Here is a 24,518-nt window from a genome sequence, read left to right on the forward strand (position 1 = left end):
ACATCTCACTAGCTGGCACCTACAGGGACTCGATGAGCCGACACTGGTACTTGGATGCCACCCTGTAGCCGGGCTGCCAGGACACCGCCACGCAGCTCACCTCCAACACGGACACGGACAGAGCCCTGGAGGAGGCTGCTAGTACGTGTTTCCCAAGGGGACCCCAGGCCCTGAGGACCCCGGTGACTCCAGACAGAGTGGGGTCGGGACGGACAGGCCACAGGCCAGGGGCCAGCAGGTGTGGAACCCAATGGCGCTCATGCAGGCATCCCAGGACCCCTCTGTGACACGCCGCATGGGCCTCTTGGAACTGGGGGACATGCCAAACGAAGCCCGCCGAGACCCAAGCAGGACCCAGCCCTGCTGTGCAGATGCTGGGCAGGAGCCCTCACGGTGGCTGCCTCTTCGTGGAGCGGCCACATCGGCTGCTGCCAACATGAGAGCCGAGCTTGCCTGGAGCTGATGGAGACTTTTCAAAAATTATGTTTTATCATTTATGCTGTTACGGTTGTCCCAAGTTTTCGCCCTCTGCCTCCTTCCACCCAGCTCCCCAACTCCCCCTGGCAACCCCCACACTGTGATCGTGACCACAGGTCCTTCAAACATGTTCTCTGACTAATCCCTTCACCTTCAGCCATCCAGCCCTCTCACCCCCGACAGCTGTCAGTCTACTCCATGGGTCCAGGCCTCTGGTTCCATTTTGCTCATGTATTTCGTTCATTAGATTCCGCATATAAGTGAGATCACATGGTATTTATCTTTGTCTGACAGGCTTATTTCACTTAGCACAATAATGTTCTCCAGTCCCAACCATGGGTCAGAAAGGGTAAAATCCGTTGTCTTTTCTACGGCTGAGTAGTGCTCCACCGTGTAAGTGCGCCAGGGCTGTCTGGTCCACTCGGCCCCTGGCGGGCACTTGGGCGGCTTCCAGACCTCGGCGACTGCAAACAGCGCTGCTGTGAGCATGAGGTGCTTGTGTTCTCTGGAACTGGGGTTTCAGGGTTCTTAAAATACACTCCCAAAGTGCAATCGCTGGGTCCTAACAATTTCGTTTTTTACTTTTAAAGTAAATTCCACACTGTTTTCCACAGTAGCTGCACCAGATGCATTGCTACCAATAATGCGCAAGGGCTCCCTTTCCTCCACATCCTCGCCAGCACTTATGGTTTGATGTGTCGATGGCAACCACTCTGACCGGTGTGAGGTGACAGCTCACTGTGATTTTAGAGACTGTCAGTGTCAATAATGTCACTGACAAGGCCAGCCAGCTCAGAGTGGGAAGGACACACTGAGCCTTGTCACCACTGACCACTCTCACGTCCGCACTTTTGGTGGCTACCCACTGTGTGGCAGCTGCTTTAGGGCTGGCCCCAGACGGCACGGCCTACACCCCTTCCTTATGGCAATGGCCCGGGCTTCACAATCAGAGGTGGCCCCAGTCCAACAGCAGTGACAGCCAGAGCAGGGACCCCCAGCACCAACATCAGGCAACCGTGCCCCTGTGGTCCAAGGGCCACGACAGCAAGCGCGCGGCGATGTTCACACACAGCCCGCAGGCGCATCTGGAACACGGGGATGCTGGAGCAGAACACGGTGGGGCGCATCATGGCCTTCATGCCTGCCTGAAGCCTTACGACATGTGCAGCCTGATGCCTCCCACCAGCCCCACTAACACCACACACCCCAGGTTGTCTGCAGGCCCATCGCTGGCTCTGGCGCCTGGGAAGCTGTGGCTGCTACTGCTGGGGACCATTGTGCCCTGACTGCCCCGCCTCACCCTGGGCCCCTACCCCAATACTAGGTCACTTCTCGCTAATCTGGGTCCCCCACACTCCTACCCCAAGCCTCCGGCCCCAGATCCCACAGCTTGACCTTCACCTGCTGACAACACATGAGCCTCAATGGCTGCAGTGCTGCCCCTCCTCTCCGCAACCTCGTGACGGGGCCAAACTGGGGCACCCTAGAGGCTGAGGTGGTGAATTCCTGAAGGAGCCAAGTTCTCCTGGGCTGCTCCAGACTCCCAGCCCCCAACCTTGGCTGCCTGGGAAAGCTTTATAGCACCTTGGGGAGGTCTGGGGCACATTACGGGGTGGGGGAGGTCTATGAAAAGGGGCAGCTTCCTGTTGTCCTGCAACCCATCCCACAGGTACCTCCTGGCCCAGGAGGCTGCTGTGGCCAGTGAGCCCAGGGCTGCCTCTCCTAGGGGCCCAGCAGTGCCATTACAAGAGGAGATGGGGGGCACAGAATGGAGAGAAGGCTTGTCCCTAAATACTAGACTATGCAGGTGGTCATATCCCAGTGCCCATCCAGGCTGACAGATCCAAAGAACATTGTGGGGGAAGCTTTGGGTGCAGAGCAGGCAGCCCCCGAGCAGCCCTTGTCCCCACCCTGAGGCCATGTGGACACTAAGCACAGACTGGTGAACAGGAGATTCCCTGCACTTCCTGGTCCTATATTCTGAGAGGGAAACAGAAAAAAATCAAATAAACTGTTATACAATGTAAAAGAAATCTTATTTCTACATTTCATTTGATTCCATCAACAAAAACTCAGTGGCTTTGAACAAGGTACTATGCCTCAAAAATCTGTCTGCACTCAATAAGTGTCCAATGTAATAAACGACAATAAATGTGCAGGAAAACACACGTATTAAGTGTCATCAGAGGCAGCTGCTGCATCTGCGGCAGGGTGGGGGGCCTGCACAGAGGTGCAGCACTAACTCAGGCCTCAAAAAGCACAGCAGGACCAGTGGGAGGTGGGTCTGTAGGCGGCTGACTGGGAAGGGAGGCAGGGGTGCGGAGTGGGGAAGAGGAGTGTAAGCAAAGGCAGGGGGCCCAGACCCGAGAGTGGAAGGTGCAAGAGCACAGGCTGGGCAAGGAGGCCACTGGACAGAGGTGCTGTGCAGTGGCCGGCAGGCAGGCAGCCCTGAGCACCAAGGGCCACACCCGCATAGCAGGGGCCCGCACCCACACACAGCGTGCCCGAGGGGTGGCTGCAAGGCTCCCGCCAGCACCATGGAGTGCTCAGATGCAGCTGGTGAATGTAACCGACGTACAAATAAAATACGCAAAGTATGGAAGCATACGGTAAGATAGTACTTTTGCTTACTTGTTTTCAAATTAACAATATCAAAACCCTTTTATATCACAAAAAAATCATGAAAAAAAATTTAAGGAGACCAGTGTGATTGAATATGTACTCTTATATATTTTAAAAACCTTGGTATGGCTCTGGCTGGGTAGCTCAGCTGGCTAGAACACTGTCCCCGATACACCAAGGGTACAGGTTTGGTCCCCAGTCAGGGCACATACAACAATCAACCAGTGAATGCGTGAGTAAGTGGAACAACAAATCCATGTTTCTCTCCCCCGCCCCCCCGGCCTCCTTTGCCTCTTTCTTTAAAAAAATCAATAAATAATAATGTAAAGTAAAATAAAATCTTGGTATAATGCTCTGTATTAAAACCAGATTTTTGAATGAGTTCAATTCTTTAGAAAGCTGACTTCACTAGCAGTCTTTCCTGAAAGGTCCCTCTCCTTTAATGGCACACGGAGCCCATCCTTTCTGCACTTACTGAATTGTGCTGATCAACTTCAACCCCATCAATCAACTACCCAAGGATTTTTGTCGAAGTTCAACCAGTCAAGTTTCATCTCTCATCAGAGCTCCTTGTTCTTACCCAGTAACCAGAAGTTATCACATTTTTGTATATTTAATAAATAAGTTCAAAGCTAAATGTTACAACAAGAAGCTTTAAAGGAGACTAAAAGTTTCATTTCCAAGTTTAAATAATGTAACCAGGAAGATGACTGGTTACATTATTCCCTGCTCATGCGCACGCACACACACATTTACAAAGAGAACTCTCTAAACATCAACTTTCAAAGTGCTCTCTACTCCTCTATGCAAGATTGTTTTTTCAAAAAGTAACTCTCTACTCCTTGTTAAAATGTCACCTTTACCTTTCTGGGTAGGTTGTTTATTTTCTCAAAAATACTGAATTGGCTAGGTATTTTCTACTAACAGCTACTTATTACAGGAAAGGTCAGCAAATTTAGACCACCTGGCCTAAAAAAAAAAAAAAAAAAAAAAAATTTACCCCCAACAGGGTACCAGACCCAGGCACATGTTCTGACAGAGAATCAAACCAGCAACCTTTTGGTTTGTGGGACACATCCCAACCCACGGAGCCAGTCAGGGTGCCCCTCCCAAAACGTTTATGCTCATTCTCTACCCTATCAAATGTCTGTCTGCGCAAATCAGCTGGAGCTGCTTCTGAGACCCAACCTTACAGAGATGGAAGTGAGAAGCCTCAGAAGCAGCTCATCCTTAAAGCTCAACGAAACCTCACGAAGCATGAGCCTGAGCAATGCTGCAAATTCATAGGCATCGTCCCCCTTCTGGATGTCTGGTGTGTCAACATCCTGCTGGCTGTGAAGGCTGAATACCTCCCTTCTCCACTATCTCCAGGCAAGATACCACTTTGGACATGGATCACCCTTAGTGAACGTGGGCGGAACTCCACATTCCCAGTAATCTTTGGGAGTCGACTCTCAGTTCTGCTGGGTCCCTTTTCTCAACTTCATACCCACTAATGAAGAGCTCCTGCAGAAAGTATAGCACAGCGGCCCTGCCACTGCCACCTCCTTTCATACGCTTGCATCACTGGCACTATTGCCCATTCAGGGTTCCTTTGCAGACGAGCTGACACTTTGAGGGCCAGTTCAAATGGGCAGGCAGCAGAACCCACAGGTGTACACACTGAGTGCTCTTGAACGGCCAGAGTCCTCAACACACGCACAGGAACAAGCCCTGTCTTGCCTGGGGAGCCCGGCAAGACACAGGACCCTGGAACACAGAGAAGTGGCGGCACTCATCTGGACCCCCACACTAAGTGTCTCTCAAGTGTGACGTCGTACTGGAAAACGCAAGGACCAACACGTTCCCTCGGCAGCATCAGGGAGCGTCTCTACTGCCAGTGTGCCTCTAAGGTGCACTACACTTTAGAGACCCCTGCAGAGGTGACAGGTAGTCTCTGCGAGCATGTGACCACAGGAGTGGCAACTACAAAATCAAAAAGTTGGAAAAGACCTTCAAGGTCGCCTAACAAAATCTTCTTATCTGAGAGATGAGGAAATTGTGCCCAGGGTACAGCCACATCCAGCTGGCCTGCAATCTTGAGACAAAAGCTTCTTTTGAGAAATTAGCTAGCACACAAAGCAGTAACAACCTAAGCACAGTTTCATGATATAGAAAGAAGACTTCAGTCTCGCCTACCGGCCAAGACGGAGGCACAGGTAGACACACTGTGCCTCCTTGCAAAACCAAAAGGACAACAACAAATGTAAAAACTAAAAATAACCAGAACTGACAGGAAATCGAACTGTATGGAAGTCTGACAACCAAGGAGTTAAAGAAGAAACATTCATCCAGATCAGCAGGTGGGGTGCAGATGGGCAGCCGGGCAGAGAGGACTCGTGGCAAGGCGGGGGTTGGTGGACCCTGCAAGGCGGCAGATTTTGGACTGGGCAGTCCCACATTTGCTAGCAGACGAAGTAGGAGGAACAACTGGGGAGCCAGACAGACCATGCAACCCAGAGTTCAAGGGCAGGGAAATAAAGCCTCGGACCTCTGATTGAAAACACCTGTGGGGGTTGAGGCTGCAGGGGGACAAACTCCCAGCCTCACTGGAGTTCACTGGAGGGACCCACAGGGTCCTAGAACACACACAAACGCATCTACCCAGGAATCAACACCAAAAGGGCCCAATTTGATTGTGGGTAGCAGGGGAAGTGACTAAAACTGGCAGAGAAGCGGCATTGTTCCCTCTCAAACCCTCCCCCACATACAGCGTCACATTGCAGGGAGGAGGGTTGCCCTGCCCCCGTGAACACCTAAGGCTCCGCCCCTTACTACATAACAGGCACACAAAGACCAAAAAATGGCCCAAATGAAAGAACAGATCAAAGCTCCAGAAGAAATACAACCAAGGGGCAAAGAGATAGCCAACCTACCAGATGCACAGTTCAAAACACTGGTAATCAGGATGCTCATAGAAATGGCTGAGTATGGTCGCAAAATACAGGAAAAAGTGAAGGCTATGAAAAGTGAAATAAAGGAAAATACACAGGGAACCAACAGTGGTGGGAAGGAAACTGGGACTCAAATCAACGGTGTGGACCAGACGGAAGAAAGAAACATCCAACCAGAAAAGAATGAAGAAACAAGAATTTTTAAAAATGAGGAGAGGCTTAGGAACCTCCAGGACATCTTTCAACGTTCCAACATCCGAATTGTAGGGGTACCAGAAGGAGAAGAGGAAGAGCAAAAAATTGAAAACATTTGAACAAATAATGAGGGAGAACTTCCCTCATCTGGCAAAGGAAATAGACTTCCAGGAAGTCCAGGAAGCTCAGAGAGTCCCAAAGAAGCTGGACCCAAGGAGGAACACACACCAAGGCACATCATAATTACACTACCCAAGATTACAGAGAAGGAGAGAATCTTAGAAGCAGCAAGAGAAAAGGACACAGGTACCTACAAAGGAGTTCCCATAAGACCATCAGCTGATTTCTCAAAAGAGACCTTACAGGCAAGAAGGGACTGGAAAGAAGTGTTTGAAGTCATGAAAGGCAGGGACCTACATCCAAGATTGCTCTATCCGGCAAAGCTTTCATTTAGAATGGAAGGGCAGATAAAGTGCTTGCCAGGTAAGATCAAGTTGAAGGAATTCATCATCACCAAGCCCTTACATGAAATGTTATAGGGACTTACCTAAGAAAAAGATCAAAAATATGAACAGTAAAATGACAACAAACTCCCAGTTATTAACAACCACACCTAAAACAAAAACAAAAATGAACTAAGCAAACAACTAGAACAAGAACAGAATCACAGAAATGGAGATCCCATGGAGGGTTATCAGTGGGGGAGTGGGAGGGGGAGAGAGAGGTACAGAGGATAAGTAGCATAAATGGGAGGTAGAAAATAGACAGGGGGAGGGTAAGAACAGCATAGGAAATGTAGAAGCCAAAGAACTTATATGTATGACCCATGGACACGAACTAAAGGGGGGAATGCAGGTGGGAGGGGTTCACAGGGCGGAGGGGAATAAGGGGTGGGGAATGGGACAACTGTAAAAGCATAATGAGTAAAATAAAAAAATAAAAAGACGACATCGGTCTGAGCGTGAACAAGGAGTTACCTCGCCACAGGCGAGGGGAAACTGCCTCAACCGCCATGCTGGTGACTGCAACCACACCGCAGGACTCCCTGGTCAGCCGCTGCAGTCTCTGACTGCCATCAGCAGTGACCGCCGACACAGGCTAAGCACATTGTGGGCAACTCTGGACGTGAGACAAAGAACTGGACACAGAACCACCCGCACTGAGGTGTTTCAGTGCAGGAGTGAGTGAGCTCGCCAAGCCGAGGGGGCAGGCAAAGCACGAGTCAGGAGGACAGGACACAGAAAGGAAGGCAGGACCGCGCCAGGGAGCAGTGTATACGCAGCTGGCTCAACGGGTCAGAGGGCACCAGGACAGACAGGCTGGCCTGCTCAGTGGGCCAGGTGTCATCCCTCCAAGAAAACATCTCTGGCTCAGTCCCGGTCAGGGGTCAGGGCGCATAATAGAGGCAGCTGATAGATGATTCTCTCTTACATCGGTATTTCTCTCCCTTTTTCCCTCCCTTCTTCTCTTTCTAAACAAATAAATATAATCTTTAAAAAATACACCAGGACTGAACACAGCTACAGGACTCGGTAAGGAGATGATCACGAATCAGCTCTGGGAGGGTGAATGAGAGGGAATGAAAGCTGGGTGAGGGAGCCAAACAGGGATTGAGGAAGCAGGAAGTAGAAGCACCAGTATTAACCAGTATTATTAAGCAGAATTTCAAGTCATTTGGTAGCAACAGCCAGGAAAAAGTCAAGCAGAAGGGTTACTTAAGTGGTTAAGCAAGGTCAAGAGAAGGACAGAGAGCGAAGGAAAGAAGGGAAACTCACAATCTGAAGGCTTAAGTAAAACAACCCAACACAGGAGGGAAAATGCGAGATCCAGGAGAAAAAAGAGACAGGTTTTTAAGAGACCCTGAGCCCTGGCTGGTGTGGCTAAGTGGATTGAGTGCTGGCCTGCAAACCAAAGGGTCACCAGTTCGCTTAAGGACACATGCCTGGGTTGTGGGATCGGTCCCCAGTAGGGGGCGTGCAAGAGGCAGCCGATCAATGTAACTCTCACACATCCATGTTTCTCATCCTCTCTTTATCCCTCCCTTCCCATCACTTTAAAATAAATAAATAAAATGTTTAAAAAAAGAGATCTCAAGATAACACCCTCACATAAATTTTTCAGTGAGTTTCCATGGGTTAACAGACTTGGTAAAATGTAACAGGTAAGAACTCCTGGAGTATAGGATTAACTCTGGAAAAAGGACAAATGCTTTCTTCCGAATCAGAAGACAGGGTAGACAACAGCTTTCAGAGAAAAGAAGAGCAGCGCGGAGCTGCAGAAGCTCCTGCTGAGTGGTGACGTTTTCTGAGCGTGTCAGACATGCCGAGAAAGCCACAGGCGCGGTTTCGAAGAGATCCCAGTAACCCCGTGGTTACAATCCAGTGTAAGCACAGAGGCTGAGCTGAGGACAGGCACTGGGGGACCCCAAAGGGAGGGCACGCCTCCCACAGGAACAGCGCATGACCTCCTGTCAGAGAGGACAGCTTTAGCGGGCAGAGAGGGAGCACCAACAGAGCCCAGGTGAGGCCACACTCCACCCTGCTGCGCAGACCGCCCTACAAAGCAGAACAGGACCGCTAGCCTGCCTCTCCAATGGCCTGAGCCCAGCAGACAAGGCGCAGTAAGAAGAGGTGGTGCAGGTGTCAAGCAGAGCGGAACCCCCAGGAGCTCGGGCAGGGGCAGGTAGGTGCGAAGGGGGGAGGACAGGGCAGCCAGGTGGACTCACAGGTGGGCTCAGAGAAAACGTGCAGACCAGGTGAGTGGGAGGACCGGGTTAACAGGAGGGTTTTCCTAACTCGTGTCACTACTCAAAAGTGACAAAGTGCCACCAGAAGTGGAAAGGGGAAAGAGGAAACACTGACTAGGACAATTAAAGAAGTTTTTCCAACTCAACTCTGGGCCTCAGTCTCCCCCACTAGCAAATACTGCCTTAGCAATAAACATGTGTTCTGTTGTTGTCGTGTCCAGCTCTCAAGCGTCACAAGTCCATGACGGCCGGTTCCAGCACTCTGACTGGAGCAGAGTGAGTCCTCGCTGGACATTGGCGGTGGGTTCTGGGGAACTGTGACTTTACGTGGCATGACATATAATGAAACCAATCTCACCCTAGGCTAACTCATATAAACAAGCTAAATTCCCACAGAGTATTTCTGGTCACAAAAACACCAAACTCCTAAGTAAAGACACAAAACACTTCCAATATTAAGTATTAAAAATCAAAATGAACTATAAATACATTTATGAAAGGTAATAAAAACAAGTAAGAGCACTGTTTTCCAACCTGTGGATTCCAGTTCAGGGTCCCAGGCGACAGCTGAGGGTGCAAGGTGGGACCCACACCGGGGCAGGACCACCCACACCCACGCCCACACTCACACTGGGACAGTTTGGGCATGCCGTTCGCCTCCAGGGCAGACAGTTCGGATGTGGGAGGAAACCGGAGAACCCAGAGAAAACCCACGCAGACATGGGGAACACGTGCACGCTCCACGCAGGCAGGCCTGGCCGGCAACCCACTTTTTCCCACCGACACTGTAACCTAACCGTGCTGGAGAACGGAGTGTGACCCGAGGGACCTGCCGTGCCGGTGCGGGCCTCTGTACGCCCACAACCAGGCCCGCCGATGTGAGGTTTGTGGAGGAGAGGCATCCACGGTACTGACTGGTTGACAGATCCCACCTTCCTATCAATCTTGTTGAAAATCGAGATATGATGACATATAATTTTTTAAAGGAAGGGGGAATGTCAATAATTTAAGCCAGCTAGTAAGTGATGCTGTTTTTAATGCTTGTAAAGACAGAACAAGATGGCAGTATCATAAGCAGGATCAAGAATTCCTGGATGGAATTCCTCTGTCGGAGGCAACCAGACGGTTTCAGCAAGGGGCTGGGGACTCTCCTCCAGGCTGTCCTGGCCGTGGGCAGGCGGTGCAGCTGGGCTGACAGGCCTCCCCCAGCAGCCTCTAGACTAGGGCTACGCTCTCAGCAGGACATGGGGAGAACGGTGGTCTACCTGGATGGGCTACTTTCACCACAGATGAAAAACTGCCAAGCATTTCTAGAGAAAAGAATGAGATTGTAGGAAAGTATGAAATGACTAATAATTTCACTGAATTTTAGCATAAATATAAAATTACTACCATACTTTAAACATGACTATTAATTGGCTTTTGTAGCACTTCCTTCACAAAAATAAAAATTAATCTTCCCATTTTATAGATAAGGTAGCCTAGAATGAAAATTAGCCCTGGCTGGTGTGGCTCAGTGGAATGAGCACTGGCCTTCGAACAGAAAGGTCACCCACTCAATTCCCGGTGAGGGCACAGGCTTGGGTTAGGGGCTGGGTCCCCAGCTGGGGGCATGCGAGAGGCAACCGACCATTGTTTCTCTCTCACATCAGTGTTTCTCTCTTCCTCTTTCTCCCCTTCTCTCTATAAGTAAATAAATAAATAAATACATACATACACAATTTAAAAAAAAAAAAGAATAAAAATTAAAATTCTGGGCCACAAAATGTAATGTGGGTCCTAGACTTGATTCTGGATAGAAACAGTGTATCAACAGAAAATTGAGTGAAGTCCAACATAGATCTACAGTTAACATTGCAGCAATTTTAATTTCTTCATTTTGACAAATACAACGAACTCACATACGGTATCAACACCAGTGAAAGTTGGCTGAAGGGAATATGGGGACTGTCTATATTTACTTGGAAGCTTTTCTGTAAGTCTAAAATTATTTCAAAATAAAAGCTTATTTTTAAAAAAACTCCTGGGCCATAAGAAATTAAATTCCCCAACTTCTCATTCGGTTCCTGGATGTAACTAATATTGTCCAGAAAATATTCAAGATAAAAATATTCTCTGCATTCTACAAATACATGTGAAAAAATAATTTTCACAGGAAACATATGATGATTCAATGCCACAAACATTCTGGAATTACTCTTAAGACAGTTTGGGGACCAAAACTGTGCTCCGTGGCGAACAGTGAACATGCTGCAGGCTGTTCGATCCCCACTCACACTGCTTCGATTCCCTCTAGAACGAGGGTGGCGCGCGGCTCTGTGCTAGAGGGTTCCAACAAATGGGCTCAGAAACCCACAGACCAAAAAAGTGCCACAAGGAGAGCTATACAATGCAAAGAAGCATCCCATACCAGTACCAAATAGAAATTCAATTAGTAATTCAGCCAGGAAGAAAGACCTCAGTTAATGCGTACATTTCACACAAACATTCTAATTTAAGGTGAAAATATAGATATAATGATTAATGAAAATTAAACAAGCATCTGTCTATTAAGAAACCCACTTCAAACAAAATTATGTGGGTAAAAGCAAAAGGGTAGGAAAGGACCTACCCTGCATGTACTAATCAAAGAGAAAGCTGGCGTGGCTGTTGTCACCAAAGTAAACTTCAGAACTAAGAGAACTACCAGGAGTCAGGGGGACGTAAACGAAGTGACAGAAAGAGTCAGTGCACCCAGAAGACATGACGATCTGAAGTATGTACGCACCGCACAACAGAACTTCACAAGATGAAGCAAAAGCTGAACAAACTGCAGCCCGCCCCTGGGGGCAGAGCCTGGACACTCCTCTCAACAGCTGACCGACCAGCGCCCAGAAAGGCAGCAAGACAGAGAACAGGGAGAAAGGGCTCCACTCACTGCCCACACTGCAAGTGTCCACGCAATGGTCACCGAGACCGTTCAGAAAGTTACACAGAGCACGTTCTCTGACCACACTGCAATCAGACTGGAACTCAGCGACAGAACGATTAACGGGAAACATCAAACAACACACTTCTAAGTAATCCATGAGTCAAAGAGGAGATTCGAGGGAAATCACAGTATTTTAGGCTGAATAAAACTGAAAGTACAACAAACCAAAATTTGTGGGATGCCGCTGAAGTATGGCTTAGAGGAAAATTCATAGCACTGAATATGTATATTAGGAAACAAATGTGGCTTCAAATCAATAATCCAAGCTTCAAACTTCAGAAATCAGGAAAGGAAAAACCAAAACAAATGCAAAGCAAGCAATAATGAAAGGTCAAAAAAAAAAAAATCAATGAAATCAAAATTAAAAGAAAAAGAACACCTAGAAAAAAATCAATAAAACGAAAAGCTATTCTTTAAAAAGAACAAAAACTTGAGGAAACTCTAGCAAGACTGGCAGAAAAAAAAGACGTAAGACAAATTACCAGCGTTAGGTATAAAAGAACATAAATCAAAAACTTAGATGAAATGGACAAATTATCTGAAAAGTGAAAACTACTATAAAAAAGAAAATAATAATTCCTAGTGTGCTTCAGGAGGCCAGCATTATACTGCTAACAAAACCAAGCAAGGACAAGAGAAGAAAACTGCTCAGATATATAAATACATATACACCATGAAAACAGATTCAACTGTGCTCAACAAAATGTTAGGAAATTGAATCCAGCAGCTGAAAAGAGTAATACGCCACGGCCAAGCAGGGTTTACTCCAGGAATGCAAAGCTGGTTCAATGTCCAAAACTCAACGCTGTTGTCTACCACATTGAGAGTCTGAAGAAAAAAACATGATCTTATCAGCTGATTCAAAAAAGCATTTGACAAAATCCAACTCCCATTAATAAAAACTCTCAGCAGACTAAAAATAGAAACTTCCTTAACCTGGTAATTGGCAGCTACAAAAAACCCTACAGCAGACATCATACTCCATGGTGTAAGACTGAATGTTTCCTCTTAAATTCAGAAACAAGGAAATTATACTAAAGCCTTAGCAAGTGTAATACAGAAAGGTGAAGAAATCTAAGACATATAAAAATGGAAAACAAGAGAAATATCACTATTCACAGACATGATTGTCTACACCACGACTCCTAATGAATCCCCACACAAAAATCCCCCAGAATATATGATTTTACCAAGATTAAAAGATAGAAGGTGAACACACAAAAAAACACTAATGAAAGAAATCAAGGACGTATTATATGTCAAATATATCTCAATTAAAAAATATTGGGGAGCCCTGGCTGGTGTGGCTCAGTGAATTGAGTGCCGGCCTATGAACCAAGGTGTTTCCAGTTCAATTCCCAGTCAGGGCACATGCCTGGGTTGTGGGCCAGGTCCCCAGGAGGGGGAGCACGAGAGGCAACCACACACTGATGTTTCCCTCTCTCTCTCCTTCCCTTCCCTGCCCCTCTCTAAAAATAAATAAATAAAATCTTTAAAATATATATATTAGGGAAGCTCCGATCAAGATGGCCACTTCGGGTAAACAGGGCTTGCCTCCTTGCACAACCACATCAAAAATACCACCAAACTACAGAACCACCATCATTCGGAACCATCAGAAATTGAGCAAAATGGAAGTCCTACAACGATGGAATTACAGAAACCACACTTAGGGGCGGAGGTGCAGAAGGGGCTGGTCCCACACCACACGTGGTGGGTAAAAATCAGGAGGGATATCTCAGGAGCAAAGGGTCCCAGCCTCACACCAGGACCCCCAGCCCAGGGTTCCAGTGCCAGAAAGAGAAGTCCTCACAATTTCTGGCTGCAAAACTCAGCCGGGATTGAGGCTGTGGGAGAAAATTCTAGAGTCCCAGGCAGTTCCCTGTAAAGGGCCCACTCAGAGACATGCTGGGACTCACCCTCTCTGAGCTCCAGCGCTGGGGGCAGCAGACTGAAAGGCACCAGGGACATATGGGAAGGAACTGAATTGCCCGGCATCGGGGCGAAAGCTGGGGTGGGGGCAGCTTTCCCCCAGACAGAAGTGATGACAGAGGCTGCTATTCCTTTCGGAGCCCTCCCCAAGGAGCCACAGGGCCAGCAGGCAGGGGCCATTTCTGAGACTCCATCAACCTGGCTCACACTGTTTGCCCCACCCTGGTGATTCCCTGAGACCCTGCCCGACACAACTTTAGGACCCATCCAATCTGTTTCTAATGGCTTTTCTATACAAATGGCTTGTCTTGGCCTCTGCTTCAGATTTTCCTAAATCGGGGATGTCAAACTCATGTTCACCAGGGGCCACATCAGCCTCAAGGTTGCCTTCAAAGGGCCAAATGAAGCTTTAGGACTGTATAGATGTAACTACTCCTTAACCAGAGGCAAGGAGCTAGGTTCTGCCGCTGGGTAGAAACCAGGTGCCGGGCAGGATAAAACCAGGTGGCGGGCCGGATTCGGCCCACGGGACTTGTGTTTGCCACCTGTGTCCTAAATGCTATCAAACAAGCAGCATGTGGCCTTAGTGAACCCCGTACCTCTCCCTAAGGCACAGGTGGCAAACACAAGGCCCATGGGCCGAATCCGGTCCTCCACCTTGTTTTGTCTGGCCTGGCACCTTGTTTCTACCCAGCGGCAACGCCGAGCTCTCGCGTAACTGTTAAGGAGCAAGTTACACTTATACAGTCCTAACATTACATCCAGTCCTCTGAAGGCAACCGCAAGGCTGATATGGCCCCCAGTGGAAATGAGTTCGACACCCCTGCCCTAAGATGTCCCAGGCCCAGCAGCAGCAGCAAGTGGCAGCCGGCCTTGGCTCACAGCTTCATCTGGCCTGGGCACCTCCAAGCCCAGCACACACAGCAGCCGTCGCAGATCGCTCTGTAGCTCATGCTGGTGGCCCCTGGCAGGGCACAAGCGGTGGCTGACCTTGGACATGCCAACAGCGACCAAGGCTCAACTACAACAGGAGGGTGTACACAGCCCACACGGTGGGTGCACCTCGAGTACCCAGCTTAGGGGAGGCTGTGCCACTGGACCCTACGGGACACCTACTGCATTAGGCCAGTCCACCAAGCCTGGAAGACGTAGCAGCTCTACTAATACACAGAAACAAACACAGGGAGGCTGCCGAAACGCGGAGACAGAGAAACATGGCCCGAATGAAAGGACAGGACAAAACTCCAGAAATAGAGCTACACAAAACGGAGATGAGCCATCTGTCAGATACAGAGTAAAAACACTGGTTATAAGGATGCTCAAGGAACCTAAGTCACGACCTCAGCAGCATAAAAAAGACCCAGTCAGAAATGAAGGATACACTAACTGAAATAAAGAACAATTTACCAGGAGTCACCAGTAGAGTGGATGAAGCTGAGAATCCAATTGGCTATTTGGAATATAAGAAAGCAAAACACAACCAATTAAACAGCAAGAAGAAAAAAAGAACATAAACAGAATGGAGACAGTGTAAGGAGACTCTAGGATGATCTCAAGCATGCTAATATTAGCATCATGGGGTGCTGGAAGGAGAAGAGGAGGAGCAAAAAATTGGAAATCTATTTGAAAAAATGATGACAGAAAACTTCCCTAAGTTGGTAAAGGAAATAGACACACAAGTCCAGGAAGCACAGAGAGTCCCAAACAAGATGAACCCAAAGAGGACCACACCAAGACACATCATAATTAAAATGCCAAAGGTTAAAGATAAAGGGAGAATCTTAAAAGCAGCAAGAGAAAAGAGTTACCTATAGGAGAGTTCCCATAAGACTGTCAGCTGATTCCTCAAAAGAAACCATGCAGGCAAGAAGGGATTGGCAAGAAATATTCAAAGTCCTGAAAAGCAGGGACCTACATCCAAGATTGCTCCACCCAGCAAAGATATAACTTAGAATTGAAGGCCAGATAAAGAGCTTCCCAGACAAGAAAAAGCTAAAGGAGTTCATCACCGCCAAACCAGTGTTACATGAAATGTTAAAGGGTCTTCTGTAAGAAGATCAAAACTATGAACAATGAAGTGGCAAGAGACTTTCTGAAGAACCGACAGGACGGCCCAAGTAGAGCAGAAGAAGCGGACCTTCCACAAGTTCACCTACTGCAGCGTGGATCTCGACCAGCTGCCTGACATGGCCTAGGAGCAGCCGATGCAGCCCTACAGCGCCAGGCAGTGCCAGGCGGCGCCAGCGGCTGGACCACAACCTGCGGAGGAAGCAACACTCACCGCTAACGAACCTGGGGAAGGCCGAGAAGGAAGTGCCACCCATGGAGAAGCTTGAAGTGGTGAGGATGCACCTGTGGGACATGACCATCCTGCCAGAGATGGTGGGTGTGAACAATGGGAAGACCTTCAACCAGGTGGAAATCAAGCCGGAAACGACTGACCACTACCTGGGCGAGTTCTCCATCACGTGTAAGCCGGTGAAGCAAGGCCAGCTGGCATCGGGACCACCTACGCCTCCACTTCATCCCTCTCAAGTAGCCAGAAAAAGCACAGACTTACTTAAAAAAAAAACAACAATAAAGTAGCTTTAAATACATATCTATCAACAACTGAATCTAGAAACAACACAAACAAGCAGAACAGAAACAGAATCATAGATACAGAGAACATTTTGATGGTTGCCAGGTGGGAGGGGGTCTGGGTGAAAGAGGTGAGGGATTAAGAAGTACAAACAGGTAGTCACAGAACAGTCATGGGGATGTGAAGCCCAGCCCAGGAAATGGAGCCACCAAAGGCCATATATGCAGAACCCACAGACATGGACAACGATGTGGGGACTGCCTGAGCGAGTGGGTCAGGGGGCAGATGGAGGGGGACAAAGGAGGAAAAATTGGGACAACTGTGGTAGCATAATCAATGAAGTAAAATTTTGAAAAAATTGATGACCAAATAGATACATACCACGCTCATGGACTGGAAGCGTTGACGTAGTCAATATGTCACTTCTCCACAAAACTGGAGAATAGATTTAAGGCTATTCTAATTAAATCCCAGAAGAATAATTTGTAGATACAGGCAAGCTGATTCTAAAATGTATGTTAACAGGTCCCTGGTAGGGGGCACACGAGGGACAACTACACATGGATGTTTCTCTCCCTCTCTTTCTCTCTCCCTTCCCCTCTCTCTAAAAATGAATAAAACATTTTTTTTAATGTATGTTAAAACAAAAACCACCACCAAACAATTTTTTTAAGTCTGCGGAGCCACCTCTCCCAACTCTAGGACTCACGGTAATTGAGACGGTATGGTACAGGACAGTGCCTAGGTCAGTGGCACAGAGCACGGAGCTCAGAAACAGCCCACACAAATGAGGCTGTTTGATTCCTGACAAAGGTGGAGTCAGGTTAACAGATAAAGGATATCCCTGCAACAATTGGGTTTGGGACAACATGACATCCACATTTTTTTTTTAAAAGATCCCTACCTGATCTGATACCTTACAGAAAATTAATTCAACATAAATCACAGAACTAATTGTAAACAATTAAATTTTTAGAAAAAAATGTAGGAAAAAATCATCATAACCTGGGGTTTTATAAAACAAAGAGTTCTTTAGACTTGACACCAAAGAGTATGAACCATAAAAGAAAAAACTGGTAAGTTGAATTTCGACACAATTATTTTTTTTGTTTGCAGGAACAGTTAATAGGGTGCAAAGGATTTATGTACAGAATTACAAAGAACTCTCAAAACAACAACAAAAAAGAACTCTCAAAACTCAAAATAAAATACCTATTAAAAACAGGCAAAGTCTACCCTGGCTGGTGTGGCTCAGTGGATTGAGCACCAGCCTGTGAACCAAAGGGTCGCCAGTTCAATTCCTAGTCAGGGCACATGCCTGGGTTGTGGGCCAGGTCCTCAGTAGGGGGCGCATGAGAGGCAACCACACATTGATGTGTCTCTCCCTCTCTTTCTCCCTCCCTTCCCCTCTCTAAAAATAAATAAAATCTTAAGGAAAAAAATAGGCAATGTCTTGAGCAAACACTTCATCTTAGAGGCTACAAGATCAATGAAACACCTGAGAAGTGTTCACTGATCAGCGATCACTAGACAAATACAAATGAAAACCACAGTGCCACCACACACCTTTATTGCATTGGTCACGGCAAGAAGTACCGACTACATCAAGCGCTACAAGGATGCAGAGCAACTGGAGCTCTCCTACGTTGCTGGTCGAAGTCAAAACGGTACAGTCACTCTGGAAAATAGTTCGGCAGTTTCTTCTGTTACCGCATAACCCAGCTCACACTGCTTGGTATTCACCAGAGAGAAATGAAAATGTACTTTCAGACAAACACCTGCACACAAAAGATCTGCAGCAGCTCTAGTTATTATCACCCAAACCCAGAGAGAGCCCGATGCCCACCAGCACGAGGATGGACGAGCTGCAGCACGTGTGTGCAGTGAGGACTGCCCAGCAGAACGAAGGGCTGGACTGCCGGTCCGTGCCATCAACGAGCCTCACAGTGACCACAGCCCAGGGGTCAGACCTGGGCCCAGGACAGCTGTGAATGTGGCCCGACACAAAATTGGAAACCTACTTAAAACTTTGTGAGTTTTTGTGATTACGTGTCGCAGTGTATTTAACGTGTGGCCCAAGACAGCTCTTCTTCCTCCAGGGTGGCCCAGAGACGCCAAAAGGCTGGGCACCCCTGGACTATGCTGAGTGAAATAAAACAGACTCAAAAAGTTACGGATGTGCACTATGCGGTTCCACGCACGGACTTCTTCAGAAGACAGAAGCACAGTAGTGAAGTTCCAGCTGGCAAGAACGCGGGGTGGGGGCAATGTGGAGGCACACGGGAGCATGAGGGAGCTTCTGTGGGTGACGGCACTTGCTCTGTATCCTGACTGTGGTGGTGGACACGTAAATCTCCACGTGTTACAATCCAAAGAACCGTACACTTTAAAGTATCAACATTGATGCCCTGGTGGGGCGGCTCAGTTGGGTGGAGTGTCAACCTGATATGCCAAGGTTGCGGGTTCGATCCCTGGTCAGGGCACACACAAGAATCAGCCAATGAATGTATGAATAAGCAGAACAAATATTGATGTTTTTTTCTCTCTCTAAAAATTAAGAAATAAATTTTTTAAACAAGTATCAGTATCAATGTTACTACATGTTAATTATTTAAATTAGCATACAAAAAAACATTTAGAAAATCTGTCTGGTAAAATAAAGTACAACTAGACGTACACTTGACAACCCCCTCTGGGCTTCAGTCCTCACGACCACGAAGGATGCACACAGGAATGTGCCCATCAGCTTGAGTCGTATCGGCCTTAAAAGAACCTAAGTACCTGTCGACATTACACAGGGTGGACAAGCTGTGGGCTGTCCGTCCACACAATGGAAACTGTATCCCTGAGAGAGAAGGACCAACTCGACAGTGACACCAGGGGCACACCTCACCTGCAGCGCTCAGCAAACTGCACTGGCACAGAGCGCTTTCCCACGAAATCCAACCACAGGCGAAACCTGTGAGAACGATGAGGACGGTGGTGAGAGGGGGACCACTCGCCCCAACACAGCGGGGACGTGGGAGCACACACGCCAAGTGGAAGCACGGCGGGGGGGGGGGGGGGGGGGCACACCACTCTGCTGACCCCAGCAGCAGCACAGGAGGTTCCCGCCCTTTCTCTGACCCGCTCCCCTTCAGGCCACCAGGGCAAACGTGAACTGGAGAGCTGGGGCTGAACTTCGTCTGACCACAGCGGCGACTTCCGCCCCGTAAGAAAGGCCTCGAGTGCTCCCCAAAGTGGCCCGAGACGCACAGTCACGCCACCTAACCACAGGGTGTCCTGTCTGACAGCTGTTAAACATCATTACCATTGTCTCCTTGCCACCTTTTCAGCAACGAAAAGCGACCTGCGTTATTACAAATGCCCCATACACCACGACAGATTGCTCTGACTTCGGAACTTGAATATTGCTATTTGAAAAGGTACTTCAACTCCTACCCCAAATGGCTTCCTTTCATAAATCTCTAACAGTATTACAAAAATAGCCCTAAATTCCTATTTGAGCCCTCCCTGAGTGTAAATTATACGTAATTTGATATTTCAACAGCTAGTGACATGAATCAATTTCCATAATAAATTATGACTTTTATAAATAATACATGTATGACTTAATTCTGTACACCTGTTCAGAAAACAATTCTGATGGCCTAAATATTTTCTTTTGATATATAATATCTATATGTTTAACTGTTAAAAGGTAAAAATAGCCAAAAGTAGTTTTACTTGAAAAAGAAAAAATTTTGGTAATACCAGGTTGTAAAAGTACCATTCACCTTTTTCTTCCGTAAGTCGTGTTCATTGTAGAAAAGCCTTGAAGTGCAAGTGTTAAAGCCGTGTGCAAAAGGAAAAAGAAGGCCTTCAAAATCCCCACCACGAAGCATTCCGATGTACATCCCACAGACTTTCCCACGCAATCATACACACGCAGATCTTTTACAAAGACGGGTCCACCAACTTTTGTTTTGCAAGCTTCTTTCTTCCCTTAGTAAGCCTGAGTGTTATAAAAGTTACATTTAAAATAGAAATGCAAAGTAAAAAGATACAGTCATGGTCACCTTGGCCTACCAACCCTCCGTTTGGGGGCCAGCCCTGGGCCGCCAGTGTGGGCAGACCCCCGGGCAGGGCGCACGCCTTGTCACCCACCACGCCCGGATGCGCTTTCCAGCCCCTGTGCTGGTCCCCACCCCACACAGGGGAGAGCCTGGTCAGTGCCGCCCTGCAACAGAGTTCCTACCAAAGCCCCAGCACTGGGAACCACCAGGGGCTGCCTGGGCGCCCACCCTGCCTTCACTTGTTCGACTCTTAAGGACTCCAGAGGAGCTGGGCTCCACATCACTCAGACTGAGGCAGTGGAGGCTGACATCTGCCTGAGGGCACAGAGCCCACCAAGTCTGTGTCCCCAAGCTTTGCGTACCAGTGTTCTCTTTGGGCCCAAGACTCTGTAAGCTATGCTATGTCTCCCTACTTAGGCCATTGCCCTCATTTCCCTGCCTCTGCAGCCGCCTTCAGGGTACTGGTCTGGAACCTAACCAGTCTCTAATGAGTCAAGGGGACTCGGCACTGGGCCACACACATGGGGTGGTGGGACTAAGACCCATGAGAATCAAGACAGTCCATCCACTGTCACCTGGCTTAGCAACCTGCCCCAGTGACCTGTGTGCAACGAGGAGCAGGAGCCCCAGGAATCACAAGCCTCCCTGGGACTCGCAGACCTTTTTAGCTAAGGGAGTCATTTAAAGCTGAAACAACAACGTGAAGACTAGTATAGGACTTCTGCTGCACCGCCGGCCAGCTTCCTATCGAATCAGTAGAAACGGGTCTATCATCTGTGCCGCAACGCGCTCCTGTAAGGGATTCCCACCGGCAGACCTCCTCCCCTCCCCCAGCAGCACTCCAAACACCGGAGCCCCATCCTCGATCCCAAGAACCATCCCTTTTTTGCTCTGCAGGGTACAGGACAAGGGCAACCTCGGGAAAATGGAAGGCCCAGGGGTCTGGGCCAGGATACTCAACAAATGTAAGGATGTCATCTAAAGACAGTGAACAGCTGCACTGACCACACTGCAGAGGACGCCGGTGCGTGAACCGGCGACCGCAGCTCACCTCCGCGGCCCGGTCATGGCCAGACAGCCGGGCCACACGCATCAGTCTCTGATCCGCTCGCACTACCGCCGCTCCTGCACGAAATTGTGAATCTTTTGTAAACCAGTTTCTGTCTCACCATTTGGCACACAAATACGCCTGATGAAGCTTCTTCATGGCAAGTGTTGTCTAAAGACCTTAACCGTTCTAGCAACTCTGGACAAAAATCCACGGTGTTTCAGGAGCCCACTGCACGCTCACCCTGGAGCAGTGCCTTCTCAAGCGCTGTGGCCGAGGGAAGAGGCAGCGTCCACGGCGGGGAGTGCACTCGCAGTGCGCCTTCTTGAACAGAAGAAAGTCACTTTCCGAGTCCTTAAGTTCCAACACTAAATATCAGCCGTCAGAATACCAACGACCCCAAAAAGCTCTGAAACCCAGGAGATCAAGGGCCCGGGCTGCCGCCTCGGGAGGGCTGTCAGGTGGCTTTCAAATGCCCACTCCAGGGAAGACAACTTCCCCAGGCGCTTCGCAGCGACAGTAGCAGGCGCCAGGAGAAGGTGGGCCCAGCAACACGGCCCTGCCAGCACCGACCCCAAGAGGAAAGACCCGCTTGTCACCTGACTCGAATTATTCTGGAACTGCACGCGAGTCATTTCCAGGACGAGCCCCGCGCGCGCCGAGATGGCACCACCCCCGGGGCCGTGACAGCCGCGCGCAGGTGGGCAGAGCGGCGGCGCCTCGCCCGGAAGATGCCGGGTTCTCGGGAAGGCTGTCACGAGCCGCCGCCCGGCCCCGCGCCGCCGCCCGTTACCCGCGCCCTCCCCGCCCCCGCCGCTTACCTCGAAGTAGCCTCCGGGGGCGGCGCCGCCCGCACCCGTGCCGAGGGGCCCGTTGGCCGCCGCCGCCGTGCCGCCCGGGGCCGCCAGGCCCGCGGCCTGGGAGCCGCGCAGCGCCGCTGCCGGGCCGGCCTTGCCGCCGCTCGCGCCTCCGTGGCCCCCACCCGAGCCGCCGCCGCCTCCCCGCTTATTCTTCCGGCGTTTGGCCCCGCGCTTGGCGTCGGCCGGGCTCATGGCGGGCAGCGGGCAGCGGGCGGCGGGCGGGGAGGGCGGGGAGCCTGAGGCGGCGGCGGAGCGCTCCGGCCGACCGAGGGCGGGGGGCGCTGCGCGGGGTCGACTCCGGGCGGGCGGGGAGGGCCGGACAGGCGGGAGCTGTCGGAAGGCCGCGGGGCGGGAGGAATAGCGAGTCCACCGGGCCCGGCGCCGCCGCTGACCAGAGTTAGAGTCCAATATGGCGGACACAAGGGGAAAGGGATCCCAGTTTACGTCGGGGGAGGGGGAAGGAGCGGCGGGGAGGGGGAGGGGTGTGGGCGCCCTCCCCCTCCCGCCTTACTCCGCCCTCCAGAGCGCCGCGGCCCCTCGACCTCGCCCGCCCCTTCCCGCCGTTAACGTGCGCTGGCGAGCAAGGCACGCCGGAAGTTGGAGTCCATGCGCCTGCAGCGTCGCCGGCAGCGCCTGGCGGAAGGACCACGACTCCCGGCAGGCCGTGCGCGTCCCAGAGCGCGGAAGCCACGAGTGGCCGAAACCAGAAGGTTGGGTGCGAGAGTGACGTCACCGTCGGGCTCAGTGCCTCGGCCCCGCCCGCGCCGTGAGACCTTCTGGGAGTTGTAGTTGGGCAGAGGGGCCGGGACCTTGCGAGGCCGGGTCCCCAGCGATGGGAGAACTGCAATACTGAAGCAGAGCATGTCCGCCTCTCTAACAGACATCAAGACTCCCCCGCGCCCTGCACCTGGCCGACGCGGGGCTGCAGGCCGCCGGGCTCCCCGGGATGCAGCAGACTGGCAACACTGGCTCTGTCCTGCCGGGAATGGCCCGGTGACCTTGGGCCGGCCCCTAGCCCGAGTGCAGGTGACTCCATGGGGACGACAGTGGCCCTGCTCGCGGGCTTGGTGGGTTCCAAAGGGCTCCAGGAGAGCGCTCGGCCCGGCCGAGCTCGGAGCTCCTGCCCCGAGAGGCCTCGGCCACCGTGCGCGGCTGCCGCGCAGGCCAGCTTTGGGTTAGAATCGCGGGCGCTCTTCCCGAGCTGGGCCCTGGCTGTAGCCCCCTCCGCCGCGCCCTGCGCACCTGGTGCCTGGCGACCCTGCAGGGTCCCTCAACCTTGCATTCATCCACCGCGCAGACCGAGCCCGGCCAGACCCTCGGGCCTCCAGCACCCTCTGCCTGGACCCTCCTTGCAGGGGAGTCTTGCCCACCATTACAAGCCGCAGGCATAGTTCTGCCCTTAGACCAGGGTGGGGCCTAGCCTGGGCCTTGCGCTCTAGAGGGCCCCACTTGTTCAAATACCAAGACGCGTTTTCCCTTCCTTGGTTCCTGGGGTAGTCACAGGCCAGAGAGGTAGCGGGGCTTGGCACTGGGTGTTGGTGGGAGGGCCTCCATCTGCACCCTTTCCAGGGCCCTATACAGCTGTTAGATCTGGGCCTCAGGGCCTCACGGCCTCACCCTCGCCCCAGCTGCAACCACAGCCTTTTACCCTCCGACCCATCCTTCCTGTCAGAACCACAATGAGCTAATACATATATCCTGCCTGGCAATTTTCCTTTAGCAGCCCCCTAGGTGGACGATGTCTTGGACTGGCCCCCACCCCACACAGGCTGGGTAAGACAGTCCCTGCTCCCACAACCCCCAAGCTGTCCCTTGTCATAGCACCTTGAGACAGGATTGGGATTCTGGGTGTTCAGCAGTATCCCCAGAGTAGTCTCAGGGGTCAAGGAGAGGGCATGCCTCCTGCACCTGTGAACCCCAGCTCCTGCCAAGCAAGGGCTGGGCACACACCAATCCAGTATTTGCTGGGTGAATGAATGACATAAGAATGACAATTCGTCAAGCCACTACACACCAGCCACCCTGCCTGCAGCTAAGTTCTTTCATCTGATCGATGCACCACTTGAGATGGGCACCGTCGGCCCATTTTATGGATGAG

General features: G+C 50.4%; 1 protein-coding gene across 2 annotated transcripts in view; it reads right to left on the reverse strand.

The window, feature by feature from the left end:
• Window positions 1–22,846, reverse strand: part of FAM193A (family with sequence similarity 193 member A) — a 109,284-nt gene extending 86,438 nt beyond the window's left edge. For both annotated transcript variants that reach the window (XM_053923581.2, XM_053923580.2), the window contains exon 1: window positions 22,382–22,846. In XM_053923581.2, the coding sequence (XP_053779556.1) occupies window positions 22,382–22,612 (231 nt within the window). In that variant the 5' untranslated portion in view covers window positions 22,613–22,846. The remainder of the gene's footprint in view (window positions 1–22,381) is intronic.
• Between the last annotated feature and the right edge of the window lie 1,672 nt (window positions 22,847–24,518).

The sequence above is a fragment of the Desmodus rotundus genome, chromosome 4 (assembly GCF_022682495.2).
Source record: "Desmodus rotundus isolate HL8 chromosome 4, HLdesRot8A.1, whole genome shotgun sequence".
NCBI classification, from domain to species: domain Eukaryota; kingdom Metazoa; phylum Chordata; class Mammalia; order Chiroptera; family Phyllostomidae; genus Desmodus; species Desmodus rotundus.